At 41.3% G+C, this 12,603-nt stretch overlaps 1 protein-coding gene across 1 annotated transcript; it reads right to left on the bottom strand.

Moving 5' to 3' along the window:
- Window positions 1-2,309: 2,309 nt before the first annotated feature.
- Window positions 2,310-12,412, bottom strand: kat8 (K(lysine) acetyltransferase 8). The gene is made up of 11 exons (XM_053338149.1): window positions 12,044-12,412; window positions 9,384-9,458; window positions 8,596-8,774; window positions 8,427-8,480; window positions 7,601-7,765; window positions 7,354-7,443; window positions 5,607-5,747; window positions 4,462-4,555; window positions 3,973-4,123; window positions 2,891-3,045; window positions 2,310-2,642 (listed from the first exon to the last, which is right to left on the bottom strand). Exons 1-11 carry the CDS (start codon window positions 12,357-12,359, stop codon window positions 2,578-2,580), a joined length of 1,485 nt encoding a protein of 494 aa, XP_053194124.1. The 5' UTR covers window positions 12,360-12,412; the 3' UTR covers window positions 2,310-2,577.
- Between the last annotated feature and the right edge of the window lie 191 nt (window positions 12,413-12,603).

Here is a 12,603-nt window from a genome sequence, read left to right as displayed (position 1 = left end):
TCTTTGCTGCAGAGTTTTATTCATTTTCTATTAATGTTCCTCACTTTTAAACTTCTGCCCTACAGACACCTTTTTCTGAACATGGCTGATTATTTTCTCCATTTAACTTTTTGTTAATAAAATATCAGAAATGTTCAGTTTATAATAAATTTAAACAGAGAAAAGCAGAAAATCATCATATGAGAGAAGCTGGAGCCACACAGTGTTTAACATTTTAGTTTGATAAAAAATGAGAATATGTATAAACATGCAAACACAGTCCTGGTTTATACTTGAGTTTGGCTTGTTTTTGTGTTCCTGGCTGCTTCCTTCTTTCCTCCACAGTCACACACTGCAGGACTGTAACTCAGCTGCAGCATCAACTACTGTCAAACAAGTATTTCTACACTGTGCTACTACTTGGAGTTTGTGTGTTTCCTCCTGCGCTGACTGTAGGTGAGTGTTTTGTCCAGCAGGTGTCGCTGCTGCATCAAACATGTTGATTAATGATGTTTGTATTGTTTCAGTCACAGTTTATCAGCCAGGGTCAGATCAGATAAGAGCATGTTTACTATTTATTTTTACATCCAGCCTGCAAATGAAAGATTTATTTGTATATTTTATTGAGACTATTTGTAAGGGACCATGTACAGAATGAAACATAAATGTTACCTCTTGATGTGCTGTAGCAGAGTTAGCTTACAGCTCATTTTCATCTGCAGTCCCTCAGCAGGTCATAATTAAAACATATGAACAGAAACAGAATAGCACAAAACAAAAAAACATAATGCAAAGACAGAGACAGCAGCACATCACACAGGATTTACACAAGCAACATGAACAATTAAAGATGCTTATTTAAATTCTGTGTGGAAGCAACATGAAACGCTGCTGCTGCTGCTGCTGCTGAGAGAAAATGAAGGAAGGAGGAAGGATGGAAGAAGGAAGGAAAGGAGGGAGGAAGGACGGGAGGAAGAAAAACATGGATTTATTTTCTCATTGAGGCTAAATGTGATGTTTTACAGCCTCTACAGACTCATTTGTTCCAAACTTCTATTCATCTGATGTCCATAACACAACCTGTATCTATAGCAACCACAGCACAACCTGTATCTATAGCAACCACAGCACAACCTGTATCTATAGCAACCATAGCACAACCTGTATCTATAGCAACCATAGCACAACCTGTTTCTATAGCAGCCATAGAACAACCTGTATCTATAGCAACCATAGCACAACCTGTATCTATAGCAACCATAGCACAACCTGTATCTATAGCAGCCATAGAACAACCTGTATCTATAGCAACCACAGCACAACCTGTATCTATAGCAACCATAGCACAACCTGTATCTATAGCAACCATAACACAACCTGTATCTATAGGAACCACAGCACAACCTGTATCTATAGCAACCATAGCATAACCTGTATCTATAGCAGCCATAGAACAACCTGTATCTATAGCAACCATAGCACCTGTATCTATAGCAACCATAGAACAACCTGTATCTATAGCAGCCATAGAACAACCTGTATCTATAGCAACCATAGCACAACCTGTATCTATAGCAACCATAGCACAACCTGTATCTATAGCAACCACAGAACCTGTATCTATAGCAACCATAGCACAACCTGTATCTATAGCAACCATAGCACAACCTGTATCTATAGCAACCATAGAACAACCTGTATCTACAGCAGCCATAACACAACCTGTATCTATAGCAACCATAGAACAACCTGTATCTATAGCAACCATAGCACAACCTGTATCTATAGCAACCATAGCATAACCTGTATCTATAGCAGCCATAGAACAACCTGTATCTATAGCAACCATAGCACCTGTATCTATAGCAACCATAGACAACCTTTATCTATAGCAACCATAGACAACCTTTATCTATAGCAACTATAGAACCTGTATCTATAGCAACCATAGACAACCTGTATCTATAGCAACCATAGAACAACCTGTATCGATAGCAACTATATAGCAACCATAGACAACCTGTCTCTATAGCAACTATAAAACAACCTGTATCTATAGCAACCATAGACAACCTGTATCTATAGCAACTATAAAACAACCTGTATCTATAGCAACCATAGAACAACCTGTATCTATAGCAACGATAGACAACCTGTATCTATAGCAACCATAGACAACCTGTATTTATAGCAACCATAGAACCTGTATCTATAGCAACCACAGAACAACCTGTATCTATAGCAACTATAAAACAACCTGTATCTATAGCAACCATAGAACAATCTGATGGTCTGTCTGTGCATTACATACCTCATAGAAGTGCTAAAGATTGACCTAAAAGTGAAATGAGTTCAACAGATTTTAGTTTTTGAACAGATATCACGACACAAAGCAGAACTCAGGACACGTTATAGTTTTTTTTTTTTTTTTTTTAATTTATATTTTAAGAAAATACTGACAGATGATACTAACAATTATTTACAGTTTGAGTTTTTATTTATAACAGCAGATTGAGGAGGAGAGTGATATGAACACATGGATGGAGCTGTTGACTGAAGGTTGACTTGAAGGTTGATTTGAAGTGGCGTCGTCGTCTCTCACTTCTTGGACAACTTGGCTTGTTTATTTTTCGGAGGAGCCCACTTCAAACACATCGTGTCCACTGTGGAAGGAGACGAGAGAGAGAGAGAGAGAGAGAGAGAGAGAGAGAGAGAGAGAGAGAGAGAGAGAGAGAGAGAGAGAGAGAGAGAGAGAGAGAGAGAGAGAGAGAGAGAGAGAGAGTCAAATTTAACAAATTTAATTTCTCAATAAAAAAAAGACATTTGAAACTATAAAAAAGAGGAAAAACGGGACTTAAAAAAAAAAAATAAAAAAAAAATAAGGAGGTACCAGTTGGCTCTGCTCTCTCACCTGTGATGGGCGGTTTCTTGTACTGGGCGCTCTTCAGATGCTCCTCCACCAGTTTGGGCGTCACACAGATCACATGTTGACCTTTCCAGTACTTCACCATGTTGAGCGACTGCAGCGTGCTGATGATGTCGCTCTGCGTGATGCTGGTCATCTGACTGCAGACAGGAAGTGACAGGAAGACGAAGTTAGAAGAGAGGAAAGCTGGAAGTGCGGTGATGATGATGATGATGATGATGATGAGCAGAGAGTGTCTCTATTAGAGCGGCACAATTAATTGAATCATGATGTCAGCTTGTGCAATTATATAATCACATAAGAGCTAATCAACTAACACAGCGTTGGTTGAACTCTGTATGAGGAGTTCGTTAATGTACGAGGCGAGGAAATACAAAAAACATGGCTGACTTCCTGTTGGAGTTCAGGTATCGGTCCAAGAGACTTTTTTGTGCGTCTTTACCACAGACTGTATAAAAGAAATGGACGTAACATCCGTGACGTCACCCATTGGTTTGTGGACTGCTGCTCGGAAGCCAATAGTTTCTAATCTAGACAGCGCCATCTTGAAAATTTCAGATACATGCTGGGAAAAATAAAAACACGGATTCTACTTATATGGGCATGAGGCGGGGCCATGGGTGGACGTATGGGCGGGACCAACGGCGGAGCGGGGAGGTTGCTATGGTTACGAGGGCTGGATCTGGAGGACATTGGGCAATCAACCTGTCAATCAGGACGTAGCCACGCCCTAATGCATACCCTGCTTTATCGTCACATATAAAATCAGGGAGGCCAAAATGTCCCAAATGAACATCATACTGCATTGAAGAAGGCTTTAAACTAGCGATTGAGACCATAAACACATTTTGAAAACGTTTACTGAGGTTAGAAATCAAGTGAGAAGTTGGTGAATTCTCCATTGACTTGTATAGAGACGGTCGCCCCCTGGTGGCCTTTTGATAGAATGCAGCTCTAAGTTACTTCCTGGTTGGCCTCATTTCAGAGGACCAGAACTCCCCGCCTGGTCTTTACATGATATATATGTGTACCAAATTTAGTTTGTCTACGTCAACTAATAAACCAACCTGAGGTCTTTGATGGACAGCGTCCCTCTGAAGTCTCTCAGGATCTCCAGCAGAACCCAGGACCAGTAGCTTCTGTAGCTCAGCTTCCCCAAATCAGACAGAGGCTTCTCAGGAGACCCGACCGCACTCTCCAGCTTCGACAGCTCGTAACCTGCACACACACACAAACACACACACACAGAGAGATACACACACACACACACACACAGAGACACACACACACACACACACACACACACACACACAGAGCAGAGACACACACACACACACACACACACACACACACAGAGACACACACACACACACAGAGACACACACACAGAGACACACACACACACACACACAAACACACACACACTCTGTTAAATCTGTGTGGACTCATGGTGCATTTACAAGTTAAATAATCCAGGTTTCAGGTTTCTCTCACACACACACACACACACACACACACACACACACACACACACACACACACACACACACACTTACTGAAAGCTATGAGGAACTTTCCGTAACCTCTGCGCTGGTACGGCGGCAGCGTGAGAATACACGCTACGTTATTCCCGTCTGGAGACTCTTTCTCCTGAAACCAAAGCAAACAGTTAAAGTCATGATGCAGGTTTAAAACTACAGCATCAATTAACTCCTTAAGGTACCACGATGAGTTTTAGGATCCTCTTGTGGCTCGTCCTCGAGTCAAGGGAGGAAGAAGGAAGGAAAGGAGGGAGGAAGAAGGAAGGAAAGAAGGAAAGGATGGAGAAAGGGAGGAAGGACAGAGGAAAAAAGGAAGGAAAGGCGGGAGGAAGGACAGAGGAAGAAGGGAGGAAAGGGGGGAGGTAGAAGGAAGGATGGAAAGGAAAGGAGGGAGGAGGAAGGAAGGAAAGGAGGGAGGAAGGAAGGGAGGAAAGGAAAGAAGGAAGGGAGGAAGGACAGAGGAAAAAAGCAAGGTAAAGAGGGAGGAGGAAGGAAGGAAAGGAGGAAAGGAAAGAAGGAAGGGAAGAAGGACAGAGGAAAAAAGGGAGGAAGAAGGAAGGAAAGGAGGGAAGGAAGAAAGGAGGAAAGGAAAGAAGAAGTAATCACGATGACTCACTTTGGAGAAGTAGTCCTCGAGTCAAGGGAGGAAGAAGGAAGAAGGAAGGAAAGGAGGAAAGGAAAGAAGGAGTAATCAGCGTGACTCACTTTGGAGAAGTAGTCCTCGAGTCAAGGGAGGAAGAAGGAAGGAAGGAAGGAAAGGAGGAAAGGAAAGAAGAAGTATTCATGGTGACTCACTTTGGAGAAGTAGTCCTCGAGTCAAGGGAGGAAGAAGGAAGGAAGGAAGGAAGGAAAGGAGGAAAGGAAAGATGGAGTAATCAGCGTGACTCAGTTTGGAGAAGTAGTCCTCGAGTCAAGGGAGGAAGAAGGAAGGAAGGAAGGAAAGGAGGAAAGGAAAGAAGGAGTAATCAGCGTGACTCACTTTGGAGAAGTAGTCCTCGAGTCAAGGGAGGAAGAAGGAAGGAAGGAAAGGAGGAAAGGAAAGAAGAAGTAATCATGGTGACTCACTTTGGAGAGGTAGTCCTCGAGTCAAGGGAGGAAGAAGGAAGGAAGGAAGGAAAGGAGGAAAGGAAAGGAAAGAAGGAGTAATCATGGTGACTCACTTTGGAGAAGTATCCGACGATGTGCGCTCCGTGCTTGTTGACCTCGGTGAGGATGTAGAAGATGAACGGCTCCACGTCGAAGTACAGCGTCTTGTGGTCCAGGAACAGTTTGGCTAGTAGACAAAGATTCTGACAGTAGATCTGCAGAGAGAACACCGACCACAAAGTCAATTTAAAGAAAAATCTCTCTCTTTATTCCTTCCTTCCTTCCCTCCTCTCTCCCTTCCTTCCCTCCCTCTCTCTCTCTCTCTCCCTTCCTTCCTCTCTCCCTTCCTTCCTTCCAGCTTCGCTAGTAGACAAAGATTCTGACAGTAGATCTGCAGAGAGAACACCGACCACACATTTAGTTTAAAGAACATCTCTCATTCCTTCCTCTCTTTATTCCTTTCTTCCTCTCTTTATTCCTTCCTTCCTTACCTTCTTCCTTCCTCTCTCCCTTCCTTCCTTAACTTCTTCCTTCCTTCCTCTCTCCCTTCCTTACCTTCTTCCTTCCTCTTTCTTCCTTCCTTCCCTCCATCTTTTCTTCCTTCCCTTCTTCCTTCCTTCCTCTTTCTTCCTTCCTTCCTTCTTTTCTTCCCTCTCCTCCTCCCTTCCTTCCTTCCTCTTTCTTCCTTCCTTCCTCTATTTCTACTTCCTTCCTCTCTTTCTTCCTTCCTCTCTCCCTTCCTTCCTTCCTTACCTTCTTCCCTCTCTTTATTCCTTCCTTCCTCTCTCCCTCCCTTCCTTCCTTACCTTCTTTCTTCCTTCCTGTGTTTCTTCCTTCCTTCCCTCTCCTCCTCCCTTCCTTCCTCTCTCCCTTCCTCCCTCCCTTCCTCCCTCCCTTCCTTCCTCTCTCCCTTCCTTCCTTCCTCTCTTTATTCATTCCTTCCGTCCTCTCTTTATTCATTCCTTCCGTCCTCTCTTTATTCATTCCTTCCGTCCTCTCTTTATTCATTCCTTCCTCTTTCCTTACTTCCTTCCTCTCTTTATTCCTTCCTTCCTTCCTCTCTTTATTCCTTCCTTCCTTCCTCTCTTCCTTCCTCTCTTCCTTCCTTCCTTCCTTCCATCCATCTATCCTTCCTTCTGTCCTTCCTTCCATCACTGTTTTTAAGCAAGTTGAATTATTTGATATAAAGTTTTTATGGTTACACCACTACATTTTTACCATAATCCTCTAAAAGCAGAAATGTGATGCTGGGTCCACAAAAAAAGAATGTGTGAAGTTATTCAAACGTTTATTTTCACATTTTAACTTTTTAAATTTAAACTGAACCCTCACTGACGCTGCTATTTAAACATTAAGTGTATTTCTTCACCTTGTGGTCCCGACCGTCCACTTCATACACAGAGATTAACCACAGCTTCCTTCCACTTTTCCTTCCTCCCTCCTTCCTTTCCTCTGTCCATCTTTCCTTCCTCCCTCCCTTCCTCTTTTCCTTTCTCCCTCCCTCCTACCTTCCTTCTCTCTTTTGTTCCTTCCTCTCTCTTTCCTCCCTTCCTTCTGTCCTCCCTTCCTCCCTCCCTCCTACCTTCCTTCTTCCTCCCTTCCTTCATTTTAACCCAAACCATGATCTTTACATAGTTCTAATGAAGTAAACTAGACATTAACCACAGCTTCCTTCCACTTTTCCTTCCTTCCTTCCTTCCTCCCTCCCTCCCTCCCTCCTTCCTTCCTTCCTTCCTCCCTCCCTCCCTCCTTCCTTCCTTTCGTCTGTCCATCTTTCCTTCCTCCCTCCCTTCCTCTTTTCCTTGCAGTGTATTTCTTCACCTTGTGGTCCCGACCGTCCACTTCATACACAGAGATGTTGCTTCTTCTGTAGATCTCTTTTCCTGGAGGCTGCTTCCACTGACAGTGCGACTGGAGAGACAAACGGTCAAATGGTCAAACCTCAAACTTTACGCTACAACGAATATCGCTTTGTGTTTCACAGCTGGACAATAAAACAGAGTCATTAATAATATAACTGTAGGAGCCATGTGTTTGATCTGGGGTTGAATCACAACCTGTGACTCACCAGGTGATGCCTGAAGGTCTTCTCGTACTTCATGTATTTGAGGCAGTACTCGCAGATCCACAGCTTGGGCTGCTTGCCGTAGTCTTCAGGAAACGGCGAGAAATACCAGGCGTCGATCTCAAAGTTTCCTATCTGGATCTTGTCCACGTATTTTACCTTCGTGATCTGATGGGAGAGGAAGTTTAAGAGGTAAATACCACAGACTGTATAAAAGAAATGGACGTAACATCCGTGACGTCACCCATTGGTTTGTGGACTGCTGCTCGGAAGCCAATAGTTTCTAATCTAGGCAGCGCCATCTTGAAAATTTCAGGTGCATGCTGGGAGAAATAAAAACACGGATTCTACTTATATGGGCATGAGGCGGAGCCATGGGCGGAGCGGGGAGGTTGCTATGGTTACGAGGGCTGGATCTCGAGGACATTGGTCAATCAACCTGTCAATCAGGACGTAGCCACGCCCTAATGCATACCCTGCTTTATCGTCACATATAAAATCAGGGAGGCCAAAATGTCCCAAATGAACATCATACTGCATTGAAGAAGGCTTTAAACTAGCGATTGAGACCATAAACACATTTTGAAAACGTTTACTGAGGTTAGAAATCAAGTGAGAAGTTGGTGAATTCTCCATTGACTTGTATAGAGACGGTCGCCCCCTGGTGGCCTTTTGATAGAATGCAGCTCTAAGTTACTTCCTGGTTGGCTTCATTTCAGAGGACAGGAACGCCCCGCCTGGTAAATACTGGTACTTTATATCAACACACACACACACACACACACACACACACACACACACACACACACACACACACACACACACGTACCGCTTCATGCTCCTTCTCCAGGGCAGCTGTTGTTGGGTCCATCTCCGCATACGTCTGCAGATTTAAAAAACAAAAAAAAAAGTCCATTAAATAAACACTAAATAATAAAGAGACACTTTGCACAGCACAGAACAATAGATAGATTATAGATTATAGATCGAGTCTCCACCTTCTGCACATGGTTGATCTCGTCGTGTTTGCGCTTCTGGTTTCGAGTGATCTTTCTCTCCGGCTGTTCGCCCAAGTCCCCGACGCTGCCGATCTCCGTGCTCTTCCTCACCGCGTCTTTCACCGTCTTGGTAAGCGCCAGGCGAGCTTTACCGACCCACTCGTCCAGACGTCTGTTGACTGAGGGACAAAGAAGACGGAGATGAAGAAGAGACCACGCCCCTTACACGCACTGTGCATACTGAGACCACGCCCCCTACATGCACTGTGCATACTGAGACCACGCCCCCTACATGCACTGTGTATACTGAGACCACGCCCCTTACATGCACTGTGCATACTGAGACCACGCCCCCTACATGCACATCAGGGATGTGTAGCTTCACAGACACATTGTTGTATTTTTTCAGAGTTGTGTGTGAAACCATTGAGAATAACAACTTTTAGTTGTTTTTTTTAATATTAAATTATAAATAATTGTATAATTTAATACAACTTCAACAGCTCAGGGACATCAAGCGACATTGTGCACCTTTTTTCATTGTCATTGTTCTTTTTTTATCCAATTAAATCAATCAAATGGTGATACCTTTCCACTAAATTACCCTCAGTTGCCATAAATTCCCATAAATTCCCATGGAAAGTTTCCAATTTGGAATATTTCCAAAATTCCTCAGCTTAACTTCCCATGGAAATTTACCAGAAACTTCCTGGAAATATACCGGAAATCTTCCACCCCTTTGCAACCCTAGTTGAGACTGATGTGAAACTAGAGGGTGAAGTACTTACATCCAACATAATGAACATAGAACTCTTCTCTGCCCTCCTGCTCGTTCAGCCGGGACTGAATCACTTCTGCTGTATCTGTAAGAGAGAGAGACACACAGAGAGGAAGGAAGAAGGTAAGGAAGGAAGAAAGAGGAAGGAAGGAAGGAAGGAAGGGAGAGAGGAAGGGAAGGAATGAAGGAAGAAAGAAAAGATGGAGGGAAGGAAGGAAGAAGGGAAGGAAGGAAGGAAGGAAGGAAGGAAGATAGAATGAAGTCATTATTAGTATAAGTCCAATTAAATACACTGTAGGTGGATAACATATTTAATATCTATCATTCTTTTGTGGTTACACCATTTGACATTTTCAGGAGCATTCAGTCTTTTGTGGTTACACCATTTGACATTTTCAGCAGCATTCAGTCTTTTGTGGTTACACCATTTGACATTTTCAGGAGCATTCAGTCTTACTTTTGGTAAAAAAAAAAAAAAAAATGGTGCAAATGACATAAAACCAACAAAATACTAAAATGTACCAGACGCTGCTTTTAAAAACTATATTTTAAGATATTTCTGGATTGATAATTTTGCCCCCGCTTTAAAATCTGTGTAATAATAAATAACAAATTCAAGTTTTATTACTCTATTAATATCACTCCTGTACATAAAATTACCTTTAAAAGCAGGAAAAGACAAAACTTCTGCCGTATCACGATATCCAAAATCTAAGACGATATATATAGTCTCATATCACGATATTGATATAATATCAATATTGCCCAACCCAACTGTCTATCCTGTTATGTGTTTATGACGTGTTTATACGCCTTAATGATTATTTGTGCTTTAAAAAATATAGTTAAATTACTCAAACGTCAATAAAAATCAATTTGGCGCAGGACTGGGCGATATAGATAAAATCAAATATCACGATATATTAGACCAAATACCTCGATATCAATATAAATAATAAGTAATCATCAGTAATGTGGATATAATGACAAAATGGGTAAAAGGTAAATAATAGAAGAGCTAGAGCAGTCTGGTAATTTCAGGAAATTACATCATTTTACTGTAACGCAGCTTTAAAACCAGGAAAAGACAAAACTTCTGCCGTATCACGATATCCAAAATCTAAGACGATATATATAGTCTCATATCACGATAACGATATAATATCAATATATTGCCCAACCCAACTGTCTATCCTGTTATGTGTTTATGACGTGTTTATACCCCTTAATGATTATTTGTGCTTTCAAAAATATAGTTAAATTACTCAAACGTCAATAAAAATCAATTTGGCGTAGGACTGGGTGATATAGATAAAATCAAATATCACGATATATTTGACCAAATACCTCGATATCAATATAAATAATAAATAATCATCAGTAATGTAGATATAATGATAAAATGGGTAAAAAGTAAATAATAAAAACAGCTAGAGCAGTCTGGTAAGTTCTGAAAATTACATGATTTTATTGTAATTCAGCCTTTAAAACCAGGAAAAGACAAAACTTCTGCCGTAACACGATATCCAAAATTACTCAAACGTCAATAAAAATCAATTTGGCGTAGGACTGGGCGATATATATAAAATCAAATATCACAATATATTTGACCAAATACCTCGATATCAATATCGCAACAATATTGTAGCTTTCACAAAATATTCACATAATGAAATTTTGATAAATAATCATCAGTAATGTGGATATAATGACAAAGTGAGCAAAAGGTAAATAATAAAAACAGCTAGAGCAGTCTGGTAAGTTCAGAGAATGACATAATTTTACTGTAATTCAGCCTTTAAAACCAACTTCTGCCGTATCACGATATCCAAATATACTTAATGTTATTCGGCTAATAAAACGTTGCTCAATACCTGTTGGGCCATGATCTAATTCGGCAATCCTATAATCCTCCAAACTGCAATTTAGGCTTAATTTCTCCCAGTAAAACATAAACTATTAGGATTGTTTATCCTGTTGTTCACACTGTTCTGTGTTTGTGTTAGAGCTGGGCGATACGGACAAATCAAATATCGCGATATATTTGACTATTAAATACCTCGATATCACCGCGATATTGTAGAGTTGACTTTGTAGAGTTGTCGGTTCAATCACAAAAATATTTACACAATGCGATTTTTGATAAATATCTATCAGTAATGTGGATATAATAATGATTATAATACATTTTATTTCTAAAGCACTTTACATTTCCAAAGCAAAATTAAAAGTGCTACAAGACAAAACAAAACAAAAACATCAGAAAATAATTCTATCTATTAAAAATAACTGTTTTAAGTCCTTTAAGTTCAGAACATTTCACATTTTACTGTAATGCAGTTTTTAAAACCAGGATAAGACAGTTATGCCTTATCACGATAAACAAATAAGACGATATAGTCTCATATCACGTTATTACAATATAATATTAATATATTGCTACTGTCTATCCTGTTGTTTATACTGTTATACGCAGAATTTTCTATAAAGCCATAATTATTATACAGTTCAATTACTCAAACGTTACCGCCACTTTTAATAAAAATCAATTAAGCGTAAATTTTAATGTAGTTTGGTGTGAAGTGAAACCTCCCAAAACAAAGCAGATATCAAGTAAAACTAACAAAAACACACAGTATGAAATGTTTTTAAACTGAAACTTAAACTCACGCCATGTTTTATCGGCTCGTTGACATAAATACGTCTCTCCGATTTCCACCGACACCTCCTGCTCCCTGCCGCAGCCGAGCGCCCCTCCTCTATCCGGGGTGTGCTGACTACTACAGCCCCCGGCTTCTCGGGCCTCGTCGTCCTCCGCGCCGCTGCCGTTAGAGGAGCACGCAGCCCGGACACTTCCCTCCGTGTCTCCCCGCTCTCCTTCCACATGCCCCGGCTCCATGTCTACGTCCATCCCGGTGTCGGAGCTGTTGCTGTTGCTGTTGTTGTTGTTGTTGTAGGTCTTGTGAAACTCGGTCCCGCCAGTCATGGTCTCACTGCTTTTGAAAAAATAAAGGAGGAACAACACTGCGACCCTGCGATCCTGCGCAGATTACAGCAGGACAACAAACTGCCAAAATGGCGTCGGTGGTGCGTTCAGGTTCCGCCTCTACAGCAGGAAGAACTACATATCCCATGAGGCTTAGCGCCAGGAGCACTGTTATGGTTATAGCTGTAGTCTTTATCTATTTGTAATTATTTTATTATATTATTATTTCAATTTTGATATTATT

Source organism: Scomber japonicus, chromosome 18, assembly GCF_027409825.1.
Source record: "Scomber japonicus isolate fScoJap1 chromosome 18, fScoJap1.pri, whole genome shotgun sequence".
Lineage (NCBI taxonomy): Eukaryota > Metazoa > Chordata > Actinopteri > Scombriformes > Scombridae > Scomber > Scomber japonicus.
The sequence above is the reverse complement of the archived record's forward strand: the minus strand, read 5'-3'. Positions and strand labels throughout refer to the sequence as shown.

Excerpts from the sequence above, each read along its gene's own strand:
- kat8 (XM_053338149.1), bottom strand. The coding sequence starts at position 12,359 with ATGACTGGCGGGACCGAGTTTCACAAGACCTACAACAACAACAACAAC. Across the intron at positions 9,459-12,043 it reads ACGAGCCGATAAAACATGGC|ATACAGCAGAAGTGATTCAG; the intron begins GTGAGTTTAAGT and ends TCTCTCTTACAG. Across the intron at positions 4,124-4,461 it reads AAAGTTCCTCATAGCTTTCA|GTTACGAGCTGTCGAAGCTG; the intron begins GTAAGTGTGTGT and ends GTGTGTGTGCAG.